The 24,380-nt window shown below is 38.7% G+C and overlaps 1 protein-coding gene across 1 annotated transcript in view; it reads left to right on the forward strand.

Moving 5' to 3' along the window:
- The window catches only part of CLVS1 (clavesin 1), a 100,928-nt gene that overhangs the window by 702 nt on the left and 75,846 nt on the right, over positions 1-24,380 (forward strand). The window contains exon 2 of the mRNA XM_015617621.3: positions 9,409-10,026. Within this exon, the coding sequence (XP_015473107.1) occupies positions 9,638-10,026 (389 nt within the window). The 5' untranslated portion in view covers positions 9,409-9,637. The remainder of the gene's footprint in view (positions 1-9,408; positions 10,027-24,380) is intronic.

Consider the following 24,380-nt stretch of genomic DNA (forward strand, 5'->3'; position numbering starts at 1 on the left):
TGCCCGCCCTGCCTGCCCCCTGCCTGCTCTGCTCCTTCCTGCCTGCTCCCTGCCTGCCCTGACTGCTCCCTCCTGCCTGCCCTGCCTGTGCCTTCCTGCTTGCCCTGCCTGCTCCCTGCCTGGTCCCTCCTGTCTTCCCTGATCCCCCCTGCCTACCCTTCTCCCCCTTGCGAGCTCTGCTCCCTCCTGCCCCCTTCTGCCTGCCCTGCTCTCCCCTGATTCCTCCTGACTATCCTGCTCCCCATTGCCTGCCCTGCCTCTTCCCTGTCCTGCTCTCTGTCTCCTGCCAGCTCTATTCCCTCTTGTCCCTTGCCTCCTGCCAGCCAAGCTCTCTGCTTGCTGTTACCCTACTCCTTGCCTGGTCAGCCTGCTGCCTGACCTGCTCCTCCTGTTCCCTGCCTCCGGCCAGCTCTGGCTGCTGACTCCTGCCTGCCCAGCTACCTGCCTGCCCTACCTCCTGCCTCCCAACATTCCTGTCTGCCAACCTACCTCTCCTGCATCTGCTTCCCTGCTGCCTGCCTGCTGTTTGCCCTGCCTGCCTCTTTCCCCTGCTCACTGCCTTCCCTGTCTTTATGTTCCCTGAATCCACTGCTTGCCTCATGCCTGCCCTAACTTCCTACTCTCTGCCTCCTGTGCCTCTTACTTGACCTGCTCCCTCCGTCTCCTTATCCTGCTCCCTGATTCTCTTTGCCCTGCTGCTTTTAATTCCCTTACCTCCCCTCCCTCCTCTGCTTCACCTGTCTCCCTTGCCTATCCTTGCCCTGCTTACTGTTTCCTGCCTCCTATATATCCTGCCTCTTCCTCCAGTTGTCCTTGCCCTGCTTCTCTGATTCTCTTCTCTCTGCCTTCATGCATTCTGTCTTCCCTGTCTGCTCTCCTCCCTGCCCTGCTCCCTTGCCTCCTTTCCTCCCTGCCCTTGTTTCCTCACATTCCTCCCTTTCCTGCCCTTTCTTCCCCTGCTGTCTTCTTTCCTCATCACTGGCCTCAATCCTTCCTGAAAGGGGGCATGGGACTGTAAAAATCAGCTCAGCAGCCCAGGGGCTGGGCAAGGAAGGAAAAAAGCGCAAGTTGGAAGGGAAAGTCCAGATACAATTTGAGACCAGGGAGAGATGAGAGGCATGTAGAGGAAAGGGCTAAAACTGGGAGCTAAGTTAATGAAGTAAGGGCTACAGCTAAGAGTTGACATACAGGAGCTTGTCAAAGAGCAGCAGATACCTGTTTGCTCCTCAGCAAATTGACGCCTGTTTTAAGCACTTGTACTCACTCTAAAGAGGGATGAGTGATTAAAGGGAGGGGGGAATGTGCCAGGTCAGTCAATTGTATTGCTTTCCTAGAGATAAATAGTGATGGGTGCAGGGAAGAAGTGAGTGAATCACTTCTAGCATGTGGGTCCCTTGCTGCAGGAAGTCAAGAATTAAGTTTTGGCCTTTGCAAAAAGTGAGGGTGTTCATACAGAAAATAAATGCAAAGCAAACAACAGCTGGAGAAACCCCATGCATGCTACTGTCCAGACTTTAATTCTGTTTGCAATGGTTTAATCCTGAGAGGGTGAGGAAGGTCATAGGAGAAAGGGAGTTTCCCCTTTTCAAAATGCTGGTTCCTCAATTTTAAAAAGTTCTGTGAATAATTAAGTTAAGGAGCAGATGGCTACTCCTTGTCCATCACTAAATAGTGATAGGATCATGTTTGGAAAAAAAAATTAAATTACAGAAATTCTGCTTTTATGTGCTTTCTGAGTAATCAGATGATAATATGGATTATCTCCAGTACTAAATGTTAATACAATGCCAACATCTACATGAGATATTATGTAACAGTATTATGCCATGCATTGCATAGTGAAGGTACCGGTTTACTTTTCCCTATAATGGTAAATCAGATAACCTTGAAGAGCTTTTCCTCATTTGCAGTCTGTATCCCAGCTTGAAGTTTACAGGGGCAGCTTGTGCTGTCATGTATCTGTTATAAAATGCTGATGATTATTTTAAGAATTCTGTTGACTCATCTACCTCTAAAAACTATTGAGCATTTTCTAAAAATTAAACTTTTGTAAGGCAAACCCAAAACAATGAAAGATACTACAACCTATTCAAAAAAACTCCTTGATTTATTATATCATAATTTATAACTTAAAATCTGTTGCAGAGACGGGATACTGAGTAGCACTGAGTGCTGCTGAGTAGTGGTGAAAGCAATACAACTGAGTTCAGCAGTGGGGGAACTGCAGAATCCACACCATTGCACTAGGTCATAATTCCTTAAACTCTACATGCCTTGAACACAGACGTCATTTCACTGAAATATGTAACAGCAGCCTCCTCATCTTCCAAAAAAAGGACTATGTCAGTTGAAATAGTAATGATCAGCCTCATAAACGGATGGAGAATATTTCCTTCACAAAGACTGTAAACTCATGCAGTTGTTAACTTAAGCATGCAATTATTGAAGCAATTGTGCTATTGCTTGGCAAGTGAGTTTTATTTTCTGTTACAGCCTCGTACTGTAGTGTCTCTCTAGCACAGACACAAACAAGATGTGACAATCGGGTACTACTAGTAAAGCAGAACAAAACAAGAAAAAAAAAACAATATTAGTCTCTTATAGAGTGGAAAAACTGAGCAGAAGCTTACACAGTTTTTGTCAGATGAGTTGTAATTCCTTTCCTTCTTGATCTAATGCTGCTCCATTGATTTAATTTGAGAATTTCCAAGCACTTTAGAGGGATTTTGGTTTGCTTTGGATTTTTTTCTTTCAGTAATATTTATAGAAATAAACTCCTTAAGTCTGAAATGTTCCTCCACTGAGAAAACAAACCCACATGGTATTATAAAGTTACATTATGCTTTATTTCTAAAAGTCTGGGAGAAGTTCCTATGTGTTTTGTGTTTGTGCTCAGATTTCAGTAGGAATGAGAGAAAAAAACCCAGGAGAATTGCATGAATTCCTGGATGCAGAAATTCCTTCCCCTTCCCCTTCCCCTTCCCCTTCCCCTTCCCCTTCCCCTTCCCCTTCCCCTTCCCCTTCCCCTTCCCCTTCCCCTTCCCCTCCCCACTGCCACACAATGATATGATGATGACAGATGCTTTCCTCTGGCACAATGTAAAAAGCAGAAAAAAGACAACACTAATGTATCATTATTGCATTTCATATATTTTTAAAGAAAATAATTTTTCAAAACATGGAGTAAAAAGGACTGCAAAATTAGTTAAACTTCATGTTCTTAAACATGAAGTCCTGAATATCTTGTTAATATGTTTTGCTCCTTCTTCTGTCTATCTCTTTGTGCAGTTCTTGTAACAACTTTGACAGCATTTCAGCATTTTCTGACACCAACGTTATGATTGTGTACTATCAGATTTCTACATATAGCTTCTTTATGATGCTTGGGGGTCAGAATTCATGTTTTGCAAGCTGTTAATTTCTGCTGCAAGATGTTTCTATATTATTGGAGAAACTGGCCTCTGTGCCACGGTAGCCAGGATGCTTTTGCTTGGTGATGCTTGCACTATGACTGACATGGAAGTGCCTCCTGAACTGCTGCTTCTCTGGCATGCTGCAGGCCAGGCCACAGGTTCCCACAGGGGTTTGCAGATTATCTGTGACTGGTGAATATTTACAACTTAAAAACTATGATTTTAAGAAAAAAATTAACCAAACTCTTGGAGGTTAAGGCTATTTTGTTTACCTTTTTTATTTCTGTGTCTGTCATATAAGTTCCCCTTCTTAACATGTGGTCCAATTCGTTAATATTCAGGTAGTGAATAAGTTTTGCACATTTTAGGTCAAAAGATAACAGGGCATTTTTTTTAATTTTACGTTTGCTGGACAACCTTGTCTGTCTCTCCTCCTGCCTGGCAGCTTGTAGAAATAGCAGGGCAACTTTGGGTCAGTGCTGCACACATGCCTGCCCTACATACTGTGCAGAGAGCAGTAAAGATCAGCTGAGTTTCTGCTGTGTTTTGTGCTGTGCCATGGCTAAATTACCACCACTGGACATTTAGATGTAGCCCGAGGGCAATCTGTAACTAACTCAAACTAACAAGAAGACTGTAGAATGAGTAGGAATGCATGATGTGTTGTTTTTATTGAACTGAAGGAAATGTTAGTTTTTGTACCTGAGCTGAAAGATTCTACCCTGGGAAATTGTGAGAAACCATCAAATTCCCCACACAGCTGTTACAGTCACAAACATTCACTCTTTTCATAATGACAAGGAGCAACAAATCCCTAGTGAAGGTTTACAGGAGCACCAGTACTTGGAGCAGAAAGACTTGCAACATTTAACTCATTTATGTTCACTGGGAGAATCTAGTCCCTTAGGAAGGAAGGGCAACAGAGAAGTAGAGGCCACAGTTGGAGTATTGTGTCCTCTTCTGGGCTCCTCAGTGCAAGGGAGACATGAACATGCAAAAGAAAGCCTGACAAAGGGTTGAGGGGATGATGAGGAAAGATCCCCTGGATGTTAACATGTAGGCTTATGGCTCAGGAGATATATGATCTGTTCCCAGCTCCATGAAATGTTGTCCTCCATGAAATTGGTTCATGGGGTTCAATTGGAGCTGGGGTAGGTTCCTTTCTAGGTCTGACTACTCCACTTCCAGTGTTGATACAAGGTACCACAAGGCCACAAAGGACCATTCCTATAGGTACAGGTTTGGGTTCATTCTCCCCTGTCCTTATGAGGCAACCTCCGCGGAGCAAAATATAGCCCTAAAAGATTTTCCAGAATTAACATCAAAATATTTTTCAAAAAGAAATTTAATGAGATGGCACCCACACTCTGAGATAAAATCATTCTATATTACCATTTTCCCTCCCTCCCTGCCTACTCCCTTCCTCTCTGGCGTGATTTCAGCAGCTAATATCTGTATAAATGCTAGGAGTTAGGAATTATATAATGAGCCAAACCTTAGCAGTGATGCCTCTTAATACCAGGTGAGGAAGAAATGTTAGTGACTTCTCAGTTTGGAAATTGTGGTAATGAAATTTCTCATGGCAGATAGCTTTGGACTGGATGGAAAACACTTGGTAGATTAAGAGACAGCTAAAATCTTTGTGGAACTGAATTGGATGGGGAAGGGCCAAATGGACAAGAGGTGCTTAAAGGAGCAAGTGGTGTTGCAGGGACTGGTAAGTGGACAGGAACACAATGATCCAGACAATTGCCATCATCATTGAAGGCAGGTTTTGGCCAATTTTCCAGGCCGTGCAGTGCAAATAGGGATTGGATGCTGACCCAGAAGCTGTCACTGAAGAGAGAGCAGTAAGGCATATTAAAATCTTTGAATGAAAAGTGTTTTGTATACTTTGGAAAAATGTTAGTTTCAGTTTAATTTGTATAGTAAATATTATTACACATTTTATTATTTTTTAATTATTTTTTTATTTTAGGATCTTGCAAAAATATAAACTGCTTGTCTGAAAATTGTATCCGACTTTCAGTATGTTACCCATGCTGAACATTCACTGTCCCTTGTCATTCCCTTGCTGGGACTGAAAATGAATTTACCAAAACTGTATGTGATGCCACAATTTTGGTGGAAATTTCCCTCCTTGTTTTTGTTTTAGTATGTTGTGTTGCAAATCCCTGTAATTTTTTTATTTTTTTTTTTTTAATTTAAGGCTGAATTTTGTTCCTTTGGAGAGATGATTTATTATAAGTGGCTGTGAAAAGATGTTAGAAGAGGAAATAGTCCCTTGGGAACAAAGAGTCACAAGATAAAAAAACAGCTGTTGAGACTGTAACACACTCTAGTGTGCCAATACACAGCAACAATATTCAAAATAGGAAAAGAAGGAGAGTATGCTTGTTTGGAAGAAAAAAACAACCCTGCACCAAACTGAACAAAGATGTAAACATCTAAAACATTGGCAGATGGATCAGAGCTGTACACAACACCGGAAGAGAAGAAGAAATTGCCATGTGTGGGAGGAGGTGAAAATGGAGATGAAGCTTCTGTTATATCTTGGGAATCAGAATAAATCAGAACCATTTGAGAAAGTGCAGTGACAGTTAAACTGGGTAGCTATGGAGCACTAAATTTATTGTCAAGGTTAGCAGTGGGAGAATCAAATCATTCACTGATGTATATCAGGCTCCTTGAAGGCAATGGTGCTAATGTGGATTGCTAAATTCATGATTTGCCCTGCGATTCTGAGAGTGACAAAATTGTTCATACATATTTTAGATTGTTTTGCAATATATAATTTCACACCAATAAAGTATTTTAGTGCAGTCTGTTTCGGGTGATAATCAGGGTAGTCTATAGGTAACTGTAATCTATGGTTATAGCTCAGCTCACTATCAGAAAACTTTGAAATGCATTTAAAAATGGATCTTTTGTTAGAATGAGTAAGTTTTTTTTTGGCAACAACATCTGACAAGAAAGAACTGTATCTCCCTCACCTTGGGATAATCCTAAGCATTTAAATTATTTAAAAACAGTAGGAAACTTTAATAAAAATAAGAATAATTTTTGACATTAAATAGTTGGGGAACAAATGAAAAGGGCCAGACTTTATTTCCTTGATCAAATTTCATTTTTTTCTGGAGCAGACTGCATTTGACATTTCAAAAATTTGCCTTGTTGCCAAAGCATCTTAGTGGAGATGGGAGACAAAAAAGGAGCAGAGGAAGGAACAGTTTTACTCCCATAAACTCCTAGAAAATGAATGAACCACTGGGAATTGTGTGTGTGTGTGTGTGACTGTTATCTGCTGCTAATCCTTGGATGTTTTAGAACAGATGCAGAGTGCAGAGAAGGGCTACAAAAATAATCAGAGAGCTGGAGCACCTCTTATGAAGACAGGCTGAGAGATTTGGGGGGTTTCAGCCTGGAGAAGAGAAGGCTCCAAGGAGACTTTACAGCAGCTGTCCATTATCTAAAAGGGGCTTACAAGAAAAGCTGGTCACAGACCTTTTACTAGGGCCTGTAGTAATAGGACAAGGGCTAACTGAAAGAGGACAGATTCAGATTGGATATAAAGAAGAAATTTTTTTTATGATGAGGGTGGTGAAGCTCTGAAACAAGTTTCCCAGAGAAGTTGTGAATGCTCAGACATTGGAAATGTTCAAGGCCAGGTGGAATGGGACTTTGAAAAACTTGATCCAGTGAAAGATGTCCCTGCCCACGACAGGGAGGTTGGACCAGATGACCTTCAAAGATCCCCTCCAAACTAAAACATTCTGTGATTCCACAGTTTTGTGATTCTAAGCCACAGGAATGTTAAATGTGTTGTAATTCATACTAGGTTCTAAGCCAGAGCTAACGCTGACCCCAGATAAGCTTCTTGCTTCTGGATGTCTATTTAACACCCTTGGGAACAAAGAGTTTCCATACTCTACACTTACTGTTAAAACTAGGGAGGGACCAATCCTGGCACCACAGTCTCTAATGACAGTGTCACCCTTAAGTACTCCTAGCTCTCCTAACTAGCTCATGGATGCAATCGTAACAAAATCCATGATTTATGCATGAAAATGCTGATGTCACCATTAATTTGAGATCTTAGTCACAAAAATATTAGCCTGGTTTCTCTGCAGCCTACTCTAATTTTACATCAGTGGAATTTGGTTAATACCACTGGAGTTATTCTAATTTGGTCTGATAAAGGCAAGAGTAAAGAAAATAACTGTTACATTATTTTTAAATAAGGAATCCACCTTTATAACAGCTCTAATTTATTTAAGAATTAGATAGCCTGCACTTATGGACTACCCCTCAAAACCTGGGGACTTGTTTTTTGGAATCATTTGCTCTCTGTAGTGCCTTTTCAAAGCCCTCTTTTCTCCCAGCTCTGCCTTTCCTCGAGTTTTCCCAGGCTGATCAATCATCAGATACTCTGCTCTGCAGGTAGCTCTTTTCAACTCCAGCTCCACAGTGAATACAGAAAGAGGATGCTTGATAAACTCTCTTTTGTGTCACCCACAGAAATGTCCAATTCATATTGCTGTTAAATGAAAAGCTTATCTCCCACCATAAATGTCCTTTAAGCAAATATGCAGAAACAGTTTGTATTAAAATTTTGGGATTTCATCCTGGGGCTGCAGCTGTGGCATCTAAAATGTAGTTTTTATCAATAACATGCAAGGTCACAAAGCAGGGAATTGAGGCATCTCTTGAGCTAAGTGACTTCCAGGTCTTGCAACATAACTTTGAGCAAATCCGGGACCAAGAAATGCTTTGGCTGCTGCTCTCCCCTTTGTTTGATCTGACAATGCTGAACCCAGGGGAGTATCTCAATGAAATTGTTGTTTTGCCATAAATAATTCACAACTCTCTGAACAGCTTTCTTCAAATACAAAAAGTATGTCTTTCACTGAAGGATTCTCTTTAAATGTTTAAAACAAATTTTTCTCTTCCAGAAATTAGAAATAGAGATCAGTTAAGCAGTGCAGGGAGTGGGGGTTATTTGCTTGTCTGTTTCTGTGATAGCTGAAAAATTCTATGGATCTTGATCTTTCCTCACACACATATCACATTGGAACAGACCTTGATCTTATTTCACACAAGTGTAGCTACACAGACTTCGATGACAGCCTCTTGCTAATTATGTCGCTGAAATGTAAGAGATTCACTGTACCATTTTGCTCATACATAACAGCTTAAGCAGATTTTCTTCTAACACTTGTAAAAACAAACTCTAGGTAAAGTATGAAAATCAAAATGGAATTCAGAACTAGGCATTTAGGAAAGCTACAATATACTGAAAGAAAGGAATTTTGAGTAAAATACATCCCTTGTCAGCTAAAACACCAACCCTGCCAGATTGGAACAAGAACCTTATTTGTGCAAAGTTTCCCATGAAGACATATTGAGTCTTAATGGGAACTATTTCCAGTGAGTTTCTAAAAAGTAGAAATTATCCCTGGTATTTGTGGAGTTCTGGGTTTTTTAAAAATAAGTTTTACAATCAGCTCAGGGTCTTATTCAAGAAGAGCTACAAGCTGATAGTACAGGTGATAAAACTAAATCAAACAGTTGTTCTGCTTAGTATGATAAGGATAAATCTGTCTACTTTTGAAGCTGAAATGTTGCTCACTTTAATGGTAGGAAAAAAATACTATTATTTTTGCAGTTATCATTCTTGGCTTGAAATTAGGGATGCTGCAACTCCCACACTTCTGTAAGACAACTTTGAGAAGTGTATTCTAATAGCAAGCTGATACAGCTTAGTATTAATTGTCAATAAATCTGATTGCTTTTCTGAAAGCCTGAAAACATACATTCAAGTTGTACTTATCTTACTTGCATTACTGCCTTATCTTTAATGCACCCATTCTGAAATTATGTGACTGGTATCCTCCTACACAAAGAAATTGTATGGCTAAATAAATTCAGAAATGCATTCCTACAAGCTTTATATACACATTTAATCTTTCTTTTATATATTTTCTTTTTCTTTTAGTAAGTGGAGAAATAAACAACACTTTCCTTTGGATGGATTATAGTACACGTGAACTGCCAGTTACTCTGCAAGAATAAGAAAAGCCTTTTGCTTTCACTTGTTAAATACCAGCTTGATAGCAAAAAGCATCTGAATGGCTCACGCTCACAGCAGACCATCAGTTGAATGGGATCAGCACTTCTACTAAAACATCCGAAGTTAAGGATTTGGAAAAGAGGTTTTTGCAGAGATGACCCATTTACAAGCTGGACTTAGTCCAGAGACTATAGAGAAAGCCCGCCTGGAACTGAACGAAAACCCAGACATTTTGCACCAGGATATCCAGCAAGTCAGGGACATGATCATCACGAGGCCTGACATTGGGTTTTTACGTACAGATGATGCCTTCATCTTGAGATTTCTCCGAGCCAGAAAGTTTCACCAAACTGAGGCCTTCAGACTGCTGGCTCAGTACTTCCAATACCGCCAATTAAATCTGGATATGTTCAAAAACTTCAAGGCTGATGATCCAGGAATCAAACGGGCTCTGACAGATGGGTTTCCGGGAGTACTGGAAAATCGCGACCACTGTGGCAGGAAGATTCTTCTGCTCTTTGCAGCCAACTGGGATCAGAGTAGGTAAATGTAGATAGTGTCCTTATCTTTTTATACACACACTCAACTCGTAATGGAATATTTGTGGCCATCCTTGAAGCGGCAAGGCCATTTCAGCAAAAGATTTTGTAACCATACCTCCATTATACTATAACTACCATCTCACCTGATCACCTGTCAGTCCTCATTCTTAGGATATAGGACTATTGAGAGATAAGGCTATATCAGTGTGTCATATAAGCAGTTCATATATGGGATTTTTTAAAGAAATATTTCCAAATTTTAGCCAGATAATGTGTTTTTGCAATGCATACATTAATGTCTATCATACAATTACTTCAGCTGCATCATGGACCAGCCAAAGAGGTTGGCAGAAAGCACCTCAAAATATAAGGACATTCTTGTAGCTCTTGTGGTGCAGAAAAAAACTGACAATATTTATTCTATCTTCAGACTTTCTAACAGATTGCTTGCTTGTTTGTTTGTTTGATTATTTGTTTGAACCATTTTGGGAATTGCAGCCTCTGCTTTATTTCTACAAACTGTATTTTGATTTTTACACACTGTGGCTGGTCTGTGTTTTTAGTCCCATAAATGGGAGATTCACACAAAACATATTTTTTGCTCAGGCCATTTCTTTACAGAGTGGTATGAACAAAGATGTCTTGCAGCCATTATTATAAAATAATGTCCTTAAATGTTAATGTGATTAGTCAGCTTTCACTACCTATTTGAAGTGGTACAGAGAAAAGGGGCTATTCCAGGAATATCATTTCACATTGTCCTCGTCTTTGTAAGTTATTCCATTCCATTTTCCCTGCCTTCATGGTGAGATGGAGAAGTGTAATCAGTGGTAGGGTTACCGTGTGTTCTGTTGAATCTTTATAAAAATCGAATGAAAGAACAAAATTCAGATTCAGGTTTTAAATACCATCAGTTCTGATGATTTACAGGTAGGATTTAGTCTTGCCATGGTCTTAAGGTTTTGATGAAAAGGTCTTATTCTTAGGAGTCAGTAGATTGGAACTTTGAATTTAAACCAGGGAAATTATTAAAGAACAAGACACATATGCCTGCAATTTTTCTTGTTATTTGTTTTCTGGGAAATCCTTTCACTGCCATGTGAAAAGCAGAGTTCAGAAGTGTTTCTGATTTTCATTTGCATGTGAATAAATGTACAGAAAATGATACAGAAGTCTAACTTTGCATAATCAAATACGTTTGGTGAAATCATGAACTGAGGGCAGTAATAAAAGTCCTATTAACTACAAAGAGGCCAGCAGTATATCTCCTGTCCTTCTGAACTGCAAGTTTGCCTTTCTTTCAACCACAAAACTATTAAATTCTGTTAGCAATTGGCCTGAAAAGAAAGATGAATGCACAGGTATCTGGAATTAATAGAAAGCATCAGCTTTAGAGGATGGCACTGAGGCTCTGCTGGTTGCATTAAGGGATTTAGGTATTACATAGAGCCAGCTTTGGGTTTCTGATCCCTCAACAAAATGAATCTTTGTGATTAACCTTGTACATCAGGCCCTGCTCTTGGAAAGCTGAGAGAGCTGGTGTCTAAGGCTCCTGAAATGAAATTTTGACAGAATAATGGTTCCTGTCAGATTTTGGCTCATATTTTCTGCAAGACCTTTAGTATGCATCAGTGTATGTGTATGTGTATGTGCAAAGCAGACCTGCATATTTTTGAAACTACAATTTTAACCTTCAAAGAAGAAAAGCTGAGGCAAATAGCATAGGATGAACTTTCCTAAGACTCCTCAGTGGCATTAAAAATCATGTGCAAATTTGACCTCAGTTCAGACACTTAACCTCACCTCTTCTGTGGATTCAGATGACAAAAGTGTTTTTTTTCTGTGGGCTTTTGTGGCACTCCAGGTGCAACTGGGATTTGGGACTTTAAGTAAATGGTTGTCCTCCTCCTTATTTGCTGTCTAAAGGCATCAACAAGTGGAAAAGCTGTTAAGGAGAGGGAAATGGTGAGTGCAATGTTCTATTAAGCAGCATGGGGACAGGTTATTGACCAGAAAAACACAAATATTACAAAAAAGTTGAAACAGGCATTGTGCCCATCTTACATAAATGTATCTTGGGCAACCTTTCTGCAGACGTGTCTTGAGTGATGGCAAGATGTTCACAAGCTCACATTTCAGTTGAAAGCTAATGGAATTGGCTGTGATGTTGACATGCAAGAGCAAGAGCTCAGCCTCCAGCCTGACCTTCCTAACTTTAATCTCATTTGCCACTGGCTGTGCTTTCTCTTTATTATCAAATTCTAATTTATGAGGGGTTGTTTATAAAGAAATAATAGATTTTAAAGGGTCTGTTAAAATCAGGATAGCTATAGTCCATAAATTGATTTTCAATCCGGACATCTTTACCATTTATGCACCTGGGAGTATGGTTACTGTTGGTGTCACACATCAAAGAGACAGAAGAAACCTTGAAACTTTCTGTGCTTACAAATATATTAATTTTTACAGGAAATGTCATTATTTGTGTAATATGACTGCTTGGACAAATCAGACCCAAGATGTTTCTAAGGTATTCTCTGTATCAAAGATAGAATTTCCATGCAAGCTTCTAGAAACATTTGCAATTTCAGCCACCAGAATGCAATAGATGACCTGACATCTCTAACAAACTAGGTTTTAATTTCCAGTCTCAATGTTTCCAGCTTCAGCTTCCAGCTGCTAGATCGTGTTAGTTTAAATGTACCACAAAAATACGACAGCTTCCCATGTTTGTACTTTTGTGTCCTGACCACGTCACATTTAACCTATTTTTGAATTCACTGGGGAGGCAGCACTGTAGGGTAAGTCACTGTCAGGCAACAAAAAGATAGTGCATTAGTGACCCTGCAGCAGATGTTCTTGTGTTCACTTTTAACCATGGGGAAAGTAAAGCAGCTAACACCCTTTTCCTCAAGGAAAAACAGCTTTGTGTTGTCCACAAGGTAAAGAACACACCTCTGAGCAGCCAGCACATCAAAGGTATTGTTCTGCAAAGTGATCCACCAGCTTAATGCATTGCAATACATTTGAGATGCCAAAGCTTACAGTTTTAACTTCTTTACTCTCAGAATTGGGAAGATTTTCCAAGTCTAAAATACTCTTCGTCATTCTGTTCTGGACTGTTCCTATCATTTTAGTATTGTTGCTAAGGTGCAGGTGGATGAACTGAATAAAAATTTTCATTTATAAGTCTTCAAGTGATAACCCTATCTCATCTGTTTAGTAGTTCCCTCCTTTTAGATACAAGATTGTCACTCTGTTCTTAACTATTCTATCCCATTTTGAGCTCATGTTCAGCTCAAATTTGCTTTCAAGTCAGTTTCCTAAAATACAAATGCCACTGGTAAATGTGTCATAGATTCTCATCCATAATGTGGGCACAGTCTAGCATGTGATTCACACTCTTGTGCAGAGCTAAAACTGTCCTGCTCCCCAGTTATCATTTCAAGGGGTTTGTGACATCTGCAGAGCACACTGACAAGAATTTTGTTTTTGTTTCCACACAGGTAAAAAATATAATAATGATTGTTTTGAACAAAACCTCTGATGACAGGGAAAAAAACCACTGGGGATGATAATTCTTATTGCCAAATCACAAGCTGAGATCTATCATGTTCCAGAGTTACACTAATTTAGCATGTTCTGCATAGGTTCGATTTCTCTCCATTGTTCAGGCAGATTTCTTAGAGATGATGTCGTCACTTTCTCTCTAGGTCTTCTTACATAGCATATTTTGGAATTGTTTGTTAAAGTTAATTCAATACCTTCATTTTCACTTGTTCAATATTGAATGAATGAAAATGAGTGGATGAATAGAAAAGAGAGAGATCAGATAAGTTCCTTAGTGAAGGAGAAAAAAGAACTGTTGAGCTATACTACTGCACACAAGTACAGGGGAGGGACACTTTTCACTTTGATCAGAACTCAAGGTGTGAACCCACCTGAAACCCACAAAGACTTTACTTACACCAGTGCTTACAGATCACCTTAGTTTGAATGCAAATTTGTGCAGCAATAAAAACAGATAAGGATGTCAAACTCATTGTGTAATGATTTTTTTGATTAAATAATTTGAATGATAAAAAATTCCAGTTTGTAAAACAAACAAATGCATACACACAGTTTTGATGAGACCTGAATTTAATGGATTTAAATGGATTTAAAGGATTTAATGTGAAAAACCATGTTCCATGTGCTGGAATACAAATACTCTTTCTCACACCTTTTCATTTCATCACTCTCACCAAATCTAAGCCTTCACTTCCCTGATCCACCTGTAGTGAAACTGAAGCTTTTAAAGAAGCTAGGTAAGAGGGTCTTCTCAGCTGTTGGATTGAGGAAAGCCTTCAGTAACTACCACAGCTGTTCCTATGTCTGCTGCTGTCTTCAAATACATGCTGCTTATACACCAAGGAGATGGAGCTTTGGGTGAACAAGTAATTCAGCAGAAGGTGTTCATTAATCTTCCAAGCAAAAGTTTCTTTCAAGGTTGTTTAGCCAGAGTAAAATTTATTTTTGTGTAGAGAGAAACGAGAAGGACTCCAATCCTCTGCAAATAGGGCTTGGGGTAGGAGGCAGAATGTTTTTCATCATTTTTTTCAGTAAGATGGTAATTAATTTCTGTCTTCATGTCTGTGCCTTAGAAGCTGTCACATAGCTCCAAAAATTCTATGAGTCAGAGAAAACATGCTGCTTTGTTTACAGCATACAATCCCAACTCAACTGCTACCCATAAACCATCTTATATTACCCAAGGAATCTCAAATACTTACTGTTCTGTAGGACAGTGTACTGAGGCTAGAGGGAAAGGAAATATTCTGGCATAGAGGTAAACCAACAGCTACAAATATTTTGAAGGATTGTGGTAAAACCCAAGTATGACCTTCCAGAGAAGCTCAAAGTGGTGTAATTACACGGATATTATCATCATCAGATACTATTGATATAAAAGAATACATCTCAAGTGCTGATTTTTCTAATGTATTTCAAGAATAGTCTCAGGTGCTTAATAGAATATGAGGGAATAAACATCTGTTGAGACTGACTTATAGTCACAGGCAAACTGTGACAATAACTCAGCCTCATGTCTGTTTATCATGAGAGATTACAGTTGAAGTGCAGCCAACCCTAACACCATAATAATTTTTACACATCAAGTCTTTAGATTTGGTTAGGAGCTAGTGATTCTGTGTTGGGATATGCTTACAGTAATGTAGATTGACATAGCTGTTCAAGCATTGCATTGACCAATAAATAGCTTATAAGCACTCTGCACAAAAAAAATAATTAATATTACATTACTGAGCTGGTCTGAAATGGTAACAGAATTCAGGATAGTAGGGGAAGGCAGCATAGCATAAGCAGAATACTCATTTCGAAGAGTAACAGATGTGCAAATTAAATGTTGGACAAAGAAGACAAAAAGAAGCTCTGTCTTAAAACATTTTAATTTGCTTGTAGGCAGCAACTGAATTCAGTTAGTTTCATTTATTACCTAAGCCATATTTGGGAAGGCAATTGGAGCCCATATGAATGACAGCAGGATGACATACACAAATGAGAATCCTGTGTTGGGCTGTGTAGGAAATCCAAGACAGAGAAAATGTCTGAAAAAAGAGAAAGAAAAACAACAGCTGGGAAAGTTATGAAGCATATGTTGAAGAATGAGGGAAGGTTGACTGAAAAGAGAGAAAACAAACCCATTTATGTAGAGGGGTTGGCAATCAGACACATTTTGTGAGGGAAGAGGTGACTGGATGGTGTTGGGCTGAGGACTGACTGAAGAGCTGTGAAGGACAGTGCCTGGGGGTGAGGAACATAGTTTAGGAGCTCACCCACAGGATAACACAGGAGAATGTAGGGCAGACTGGAAAGTGGCTCTGGGCCACCTTCTTCCTGTGGTGAAAATAAACCAAATCCTATTCCCATACTTTATAAAGTGGAAAGAAGGGCAGTCAGTAAAGACAAATGTACAAACACATCTACACAGCAAACACATAGGCACAAATACACATCCCCTGCTTTTCTTCCCAGACTCTCAAGAGACTCAATTTTTGCATGAGGGATTGTCTGGGTGTCAGAAGAGAGAAACTGCATACAGTTGGGATAGCGATTGTGGCCCATAGTCCTACATGGGCTGCATGTGTCATCCTCACAGATGGGATCTGCAAGAGAGCACTGTAACAGAGCCACATCCACAGAGTAGTAGAAGCCAAGCAATGTGACATCCCACATGGTTCTTTGCCCTTTTGAACTTTGGAAACTGCTGGAAACCATAAATGAATGCTGGTATAAACAACAGCTTTTTGAGGTGAGGCTTTGTAGGAAGAGACCAGAACACTTTTTTTTGTCACAGAATTCCTCAAATCAACTTTTCTAAATATCTAATATTCTGATCTGTTTCTGACTTGCCAACCTAAATAAAAGCAGCTAAGGCAAATTCAGTCACTGCAGCAGGAACAGACTGAAAAGCGTCAGGGAAGGAAAAAAAAATTAATTCTCTGGCCAGCTATTTAATAAGCTACATGCAGTAGAAGCATCAAAAAAGAATGGAAATACCGAGCTGGAATCCTTAAATATATTTGAAAATTTAAAATTTTAATACTATCTTGATATATTATTTCTTCAGGCCATGATTTATTTTAGACTCTTTCCTCTGAACTCTGAGCCCTGTATCAATTGCATTTTACATTGGAATATCTGCTTTTTTTCACTCAGGCAAGTGCTGAGCATCCTCCAATTCCAGCACCTTCAGAACAGCAGAAGGGATGCTCAGGAGCTGGTGCTGTTAGCAGACCAGGTGATCCACAGGAGTTACAGCAGACAGCCTGGATTTGGTCAGGATGTGGATGCTGTGGGTGGCTGCTCAATTCCATGCAATAATAACTGAACAGTACACTGGGGTGAATTCCACCCTGCCACCACAGTCACCCTGCTTCAGGGTATGTCTTTGCCATGGTGAGGGTGGAGGATGAGGGAGACAAGGTTAGTCCTGTGGTTGCACTGGTGAGAGTGCCATGTCCACGAGAAGCTCTCAGTGATGTGGGAAATTCAGCGGTACAAGCACCCAGTTGCACACGTACACCTAAACATTTAACCAAGCAGATAGAATAGGAGGACTGGGGAAAGGATGGAGGAGTAAAGTAATTTCAATAATTCAGATAATAAATCAATAAATCAGTTAAAGATCTTCTGTATTTTGCCTCCTTTGTCATGGTTAAAATGATAAAAGAGTTGGTGCATCATAATTAATATAACATGGCTGGAGATTTGATTCTTAAAAATGAGAAAATGGAATCATTTCTTAAGAAAGAGGAAATTTTGGTCTTAAATTCTGATTGCACTCCCACAGTTTTTGTTTTTAATAATTGCAGCAACCACAGAGGCAGCAAAAAGCAACAACCCCTTGTTCACAGACCACGATAATCCCAGCTCTGGGAACTTCCTGGAGGGTCCATTTGTTGCAGGGACAGAGGGCAAAGCAAGCCAGTTAGCCTCCTGCTGTCACTATTTCCTATGTAACTGCTTATGAAAACTGTCCATGCTGAGGAAACTCGAGCTAGTAAAGATTCTTTTTAAGGGGAAAGGTAATATGGAAATATGTTTTTCTTTATAGAGAGATGGTATCTCTTTTCCATTTTCCCATTGCAGAGGAGCAGTGGATGACACATGTCTGCATGCACTAACACATGGTGCTGTTTTCTTTCACATGTGCAATGTAAATCACAGCACCATGTAAAGTTATGATGCTAGAGGTTCATTCACAACATATTTGAGAAGGGTATATGGAGTATTTATGCATAAATAATACATCTTTAGCGACCAAAATTGAAGATTTGATTGAAAGTTTATGCTAGTGATTGCTGTATCAACGTACACAGGAAAAAATACTTGATGTTCAGTGTCAAATTAGTATGGTCTCTGTTTTAACTTCCCCAACCTGCTGTAGGCTCTTATTAGAGGCCTGTTCCTGGAAGGAGAACTTTTGATCTGGTCCCATAGAACCACTCTCAAGCGTACTTTAAAACACACATATTCTCACATAATGTACCAAGACCTGATGGTCTGAATTAATAAAGCAGGAAGACTTTTTTTAACATTTTTTAACCAATATGCTTTTCTTCATTGTGTCAGGCTATCCCCACACCTTCCTCATTCAGTCCTACAGATAGTCCTGTGTTCCTTTCCACAAAGTTGAAATCTCATCTCCTCTGGTTTTATAGTATATCAGTAGAGGAACTGAATTCCATAAATTCAGGTATGAATGAAGTAGCACAGGTGGAAAAACAGGGGTAACAACACAAGGCCACTGCTGACTGATCACACTGCTATGGTGTGATCAGAAACATTTTTTCCCCTTGCCAGGGCTAAAAATTTCACTGTTTCCTTTCTCCTGGCTGCCTTTCACAGCAAATCCAAGAGATGCCAGTCACGCATTTTAGATGTGCACAGATCAATCTACAGAGCACGTGTGCTGCCTTCAGAGCTTCAGAGTGCTAGGCTGTGTGTTAGCACACAGGATTGCTTTTGTATGGGTATTTCTAACCAGGAGAATCTACACCTGAATGTGATATAACCCTATCTAAGTCATCTTCATCCTCTTCTGTTATCTTGAAGCTGTGATCATCTAAGCTGTTCCCACTTTGCAAGGTTTCTCCATAAGTGTGCATTGCCTTGCTTTCCCAGGGTTAATCCTACCTGTCTGTTGTATAGGTACAAAAGAAGAAATGTGATTTATATTGAAGGAGACTGATGAAAAATACTGCTTCCAAGTGTACTGCAATATTCATTTGAAAACTAAGTAAAAAAAGAGGAGGAATAAACTCCGACCTAGGGAGAGATGGTGGGAAATCTTCCCATTTCTTAGGTTCTCATTTACATGTAAGTCACTTCTTACTGGCTCCTGCAATTTAAATCCACTTTTATTCTGATAAAGCCTTCAATTCTGTTTGAATAAAAGAGTCTTGCAAGTCTGGGGAAAATGGCAATTTGTGTATGCTGTGCTGCCAATGAGTGCCTCTTCTTTTTCCAGCATCTTATTGTTATTCTCTGATAAAATGTATATGCAGGTACATGCACATTCACTTTCTCTCAGAGAAGATTTTAAATGAATCATTTAAAAGTACTTCAGGATCATTTTGGGATTTACTTCAGAAAGAGGCTTAGCAGACGCAGGCTCCATGTTAAAAGCCAAGGAGGCTTGAGAGACACCAGACACACCTGCCATTACTGGTTCCATCCTGGCTGACAGGTTTGTCTCTGCTGGGATTTTCTCACCTCTTGATTTCTTAAATCAGGTGTTCATGGGTAGCTAATATTGACTGGGCACAAAAGGATTTGAGGGTAAAGAATGGACTACAAATGAAATTATATAAAGTGATACCATTGAGGAAGCAAAGAGTTAGGGCTGTATTACAGGAACGTTGTCAGCAGGACAGCAGTAGTCACCTTTACCCACCTCAACTGTCCTGGAACCTGAGTTCTAGCACAAGAGACAAGTCTGAGCTAAGTCAACAAAACAATAGCACAACAAGAAGTCTGGAAAATATGACAATGTAGTGAAAGTTGAAGATAATAAGAGGTGGGATTCAAGTATTCCTATATATAATAGTTTACCTTAACAAAATGTTGTAAACAGTGGGTATATGGAATAAAAGCAAAATCATCCCAAATCTTAAACAGAATTAGATTTCCGTATATTAGAAAATATTTTGCAATGATTGAGATACAGATAACTATGGCATTCTGTGGGCTCCCCATCAGCAATGACACTACTGATACCCTTTGCTTCAGATATTTGCTTAAGTACCTTATGACTCAACATACCTCTCATGCAGAAACAAAAGCAGTGCATTTACTTGACTGTTAAACACTGTTGCAAAAATATTAACCAAAGCTAAGTCAGCCTAATACAAGGGTATGGAGTGGTCAAGAGTTCTGCCAGGTCAAGATGAAAAATCACAGAGAGCCTGAAATGTATTTTTATAGAGTGAAGCTAGCTGTGACATAACTAGAATCATTGTGCAAAGAGATGATCACTTATTCTTTGATACTGCATAAGGCCTTTTAGTAATCTTTTGGTGAAATCAAAATATTGTCAGGAATAAAGAGGAGTATGTTTTACAGTTACTCTTATGAAAATCAATTTTTCAGTTCTAATCAATGTGTCTTAAGGCTGTGCAGAGATCTGCCAGACAGAAAAGCCAAGACAGTAAAATGGACTGTCCATACCTAATTTTACCCTTTCAATATAGTCTAAACTGTGAGACAAAAACATATAAAAAAAGGACTACCAGTGTAGTATTAAGAAATGTGGCAATTTTAACAAATTATCCCATGATACCATGAAAACATGTCTGATGACATCTCCTGAAAACCAGGCTTTGCAACTTTAAAAAAAGTTAAAAGTTAAAAGGTTAAAAAAAGAATTAAAAATTTTCTGTATTTTTGGGTCAGTTTTTTTGTGAGGGTTTTGGGTTTTGTTTCCTTTTTTATGGAAAGGAAAAGATTAAAAAGTTAGGTGTTTCTTTGTAAAAAACCTAATATGAATGACTGCATGTAAATGCTTTCCACAAAGAAGAGGAAGTAATAACAAGGAGTGATTTATTTGTTCAAGATTTACACATTTGCCCCTAATAACGAGTTTTCTTCTGGAATTTTTCTCAAGGACATGCACCTGTATTTTCTGTGGCAATGTCTACTGATCCTTTTTTGCCTCTTGTTGGCTGCCTTTTGACAAACAGGGCCCCTCCCTGCTGTCTTGTATCTTTATTTCAGTGCTTTTGTTTGGAAGTAAAAGTCCTGGTTGCTCCAGCTATCTGGTTCCAGAGCTGCTTCCTTCAATTTCCAACATAGGGTCTGGCAGGACATCAACTGTGCATTGAATTCAAAAGCACTGATTTCTTTTTTCCTATTATGATCTGTACTTAATTCTTACATATGTTGCTTCATTAACAATTTATAATTTAATTAGTAGTACAGAATCATGACTTCAATTAATCACATTTCTTCAGTAATTCTCTGTATTGACTATGCAAAAATTCTTATTAGAGGTGTGAAAAAATTATTTTGAATTAATTATATTAGCTTCAGAATAAAAAGAAATACAAACAGAAATTAAAGTGTATAAATTACAATGTCATTTTATAGTTTCGAGTTGGTTAGAAACTTAAAATGCAACCATTTCCCCCAGAAACAGCAAACCAAAAACATCAGTTGCCAGAAAGAAGAGACTAAATCTCCACACATATAAATATACTCTATTGTTTAGAAGTCAGAGTAATTTAGGAGGTTGCTGATAACTTCTTTAATAAGAAATTAATGAAACTTTTATTTCAGTATCCCTAACAATGCAATTCACATAAAAATCTCTTTTCATTTCAACTCACTTCAATAGTTTATGAACCACTTAGATTGTTTTTCACTGGAAATTCCTAAGAAAATTTGATGGTCTCCCCAAAATAATTATACAACATTATTATTGCAGGGTAAGGACTACATTGCACCTGCAAGACTTATTTTTACCCTACTGGGAATTGCTGGCATGTACCATGAAAGTGTATTGGCTTCAAGAGAATAAGGATATCAGGCTGGGCTTCTTTTCTAAATTACTATACATCCAGTACAAAGGATATAAAATTCTGCTGTCTTTGGAATCTTAGCTTAAGCAGTTGCTACCCACTGCTGCTGTTAGCATGTTACACCAAGGTCTACCCCATCCCATTCAAGAAAAATCTTTCATGCTGCTAGATCACAGAATTAGAAATCTCAATTAAAAGGCAGACTTTATTTCAGAAATTTAAGGTACCAAATCCAGATAATGAACTACAAGTAAAGCATTGATTAATTGCTTCAGGTAGATTGATAGAGCTGTTTCCTCTTTTTTTCTTTTTTATTTTTTTTAGTAATGTGGAAATAATGTACTAAGCCTCTACACTCACATAAATTGAAGTACTCAAAACTATGAATATTGGTCTTAGAGTTTTAAAATAGGTTTAATTTTCCCTTTTGTGATTATCTAAAATCATACTTGAAATATTGATTCTAGCTTATTTTGTCCACTGATGTTGCACAAAAGGCATTTTGAAAACAACTGCAACCCTGTCAGCTTCTAATTTTCAATTTTCAGCCTGAACTTTAAGGTTCTTGTTCAATCATTTTTTTCATCTACTTTGAGAAGGCCAGTCTCATCAGCACTGTTATATTTCTAAATGAGTTGGGCCAGTAACATTATATTGTACAGGTTGCTGCTTTGGAAAAATTTCAGGGAAACCATGCTAGGCTCACATTTTTTCCCTTTGTCCTTCAGTTCTCTCAGGAAACTGTAATTTTCAACTTGAAGGTAAAACAAACATCCCCAAAACCCCAACCCATTCCAAAGCACTAATTTTTTCAAAGGAACCTGGCACATCCCAGGAATACTTGCATCCTTGTTTTCACATTAGGTGGTTGTAGCCATCTCAGGATCTCAACATTTTTTACCTCCTCAAACCCAACCAATTCTGCCTAAGTGGTAGTTAAATCCACAGAAAGAGATTTTTAGGTTTTGTTAGGCTTTAGGTTTTCTCCATTGCTGCCATCCACACAAAAATACCTTTAGTGAAAGGCTTGTAACACCACATAGAACAACACTGATTATATCTGGCTTCTGTATTCAGTAATTCCCCTTCATTCCCTGCACTTTTAGGAGATGTTACAGTGGTGGTCATTTATACTGCCACAGAATTACATTTCTAAGGTTTCTACTGCAATGTTTTGTGGTTGAGACTGATGGTGTTCCATAATTTTCTTTTTCTACCAGCTACTTATAAAATTCATTCAGTTATCATATTTTGTTGATTGATATATTGGGGAGTCATGTGTCTGTGGAATCCAGACCTCCCAGAGCAACTTCTGCCAGCTGTTGTCCACATAGAAGGTTGGATACCCAGTGAACTCGGGCAGATTTGGAGAATGCGAGTAAAAAGGCATACCTTTTTTTAAATTTCACTGGTGACATGTCGCTGGGTTCTGCACTGCTGGTTGGACCACAATATATTTTCATCTTGCTAAAGTTTCTGTAAAGTCTGCAGTCTTCTACAGACGGGGCTTATTTGTTCTTTCTGCAGACAAAAAAATAAATCTTCTTTTTAAGGGGGGATGGTTTTTGCTCTTTATTCCTTCACTTTCTTCAATGAAGTTGGGTGAAATATGATCCACTCAAAAGTAGATAGGGTGAAAATGCTCATTTTTCTCAAGCTTCATGGCACTGTATATCCTTTTCAACATACCTGTGCAAAGTGGCAGCACCATGATTCTATACACTTTTATCAGCCTTTATTACATAAATCTACACAATATCACTTTTTTTTCTTGATTCTTCTCTCCTGTTCACTCGAATCATTATAACAAGTTTTCAGCATTGTTTCTGCAGAAACATGAAGCTATTTTTTTCTTGACTGCTGTCTTATGAATCTTTATTGCATCTCTTTTGAGTTCCCCAGTGATTATTTCTACATCAATAATATCAGGTTCTTCCATCTTATCGCTATATCAGAGTTGCTTATTGTTCCAGGGAAAGCTCTATGATATATAATACTTGACACATTTTTTTCATTTATTTATAAGAAATTATTAGAATAATTTCATGTCTGTCTTTTATGTGCCCTGAAGGGCTCCAACTAAAACAAATTATAAACCTTATTGTGGTTGACACGAGTTTTGTACATATTTCTTGTATCTGCTGCTTTCACTGCCTGGATTTAAGTACAGGCAAGTACATCCTCTTTGCCTGTTTTAACAGCCAATTTAGGTGTTTACTAATATATATATCTGTTTACTAACATATACCTGCATTTCTACTTTCTGCCACTTCTTTCAATGTCTTGGTAACCTCTTTCCCAATATCTCTCAAGAGACACATTTTTTTTGAGGCTTTCTGGGCTGAGTAACCAGGTGCTGTTTGGATGTCCACAAACGATAATGTGACTTTTGTCATTCTGAACACAGCACTCACAAAATATGTGAATTGGTGAGCAGTTATTTGATTTTAACTTTACTATTTGATCTAGTCATCACTGAGGTCTGTTGTAAGGGTGTCTGTTTGCAATCAAAGGGACAATTAGATAATTAGATAATTTGTTTGGAATCATTTAAAGTAAAGTATGTAAATATGCCATTGGTTAGCTAATAAAAGATCTTCCTGTGAACTTTTTATTAATTAAAAAAAAAAATACAGCTGAACTTTCATTTTGCAAATAAAAGGGGTCCTGATACTTTAGACAGAGAGCAGGATTTGCAAGTGGCAAAATTATGTTATCATAACCCCCAGTAGTAATATTCTTTTGGCAGACAGGTGAGGTAAAAGGTGATGTGACA

The sequence above is a fragment of the Parus major genome, chromosome 2, assembly GCF_001522545.3.
Source record: "Parus major isolate Abel chromosome 2, Parus_major1.1, whole genome shotgun sequence".
Taxonomy (NCBI): domain Eukaryota; kingdom Metazoa; phylum Chordata; class Aves; order Passeriformes; family Paridae; genus Parus; species Parus major.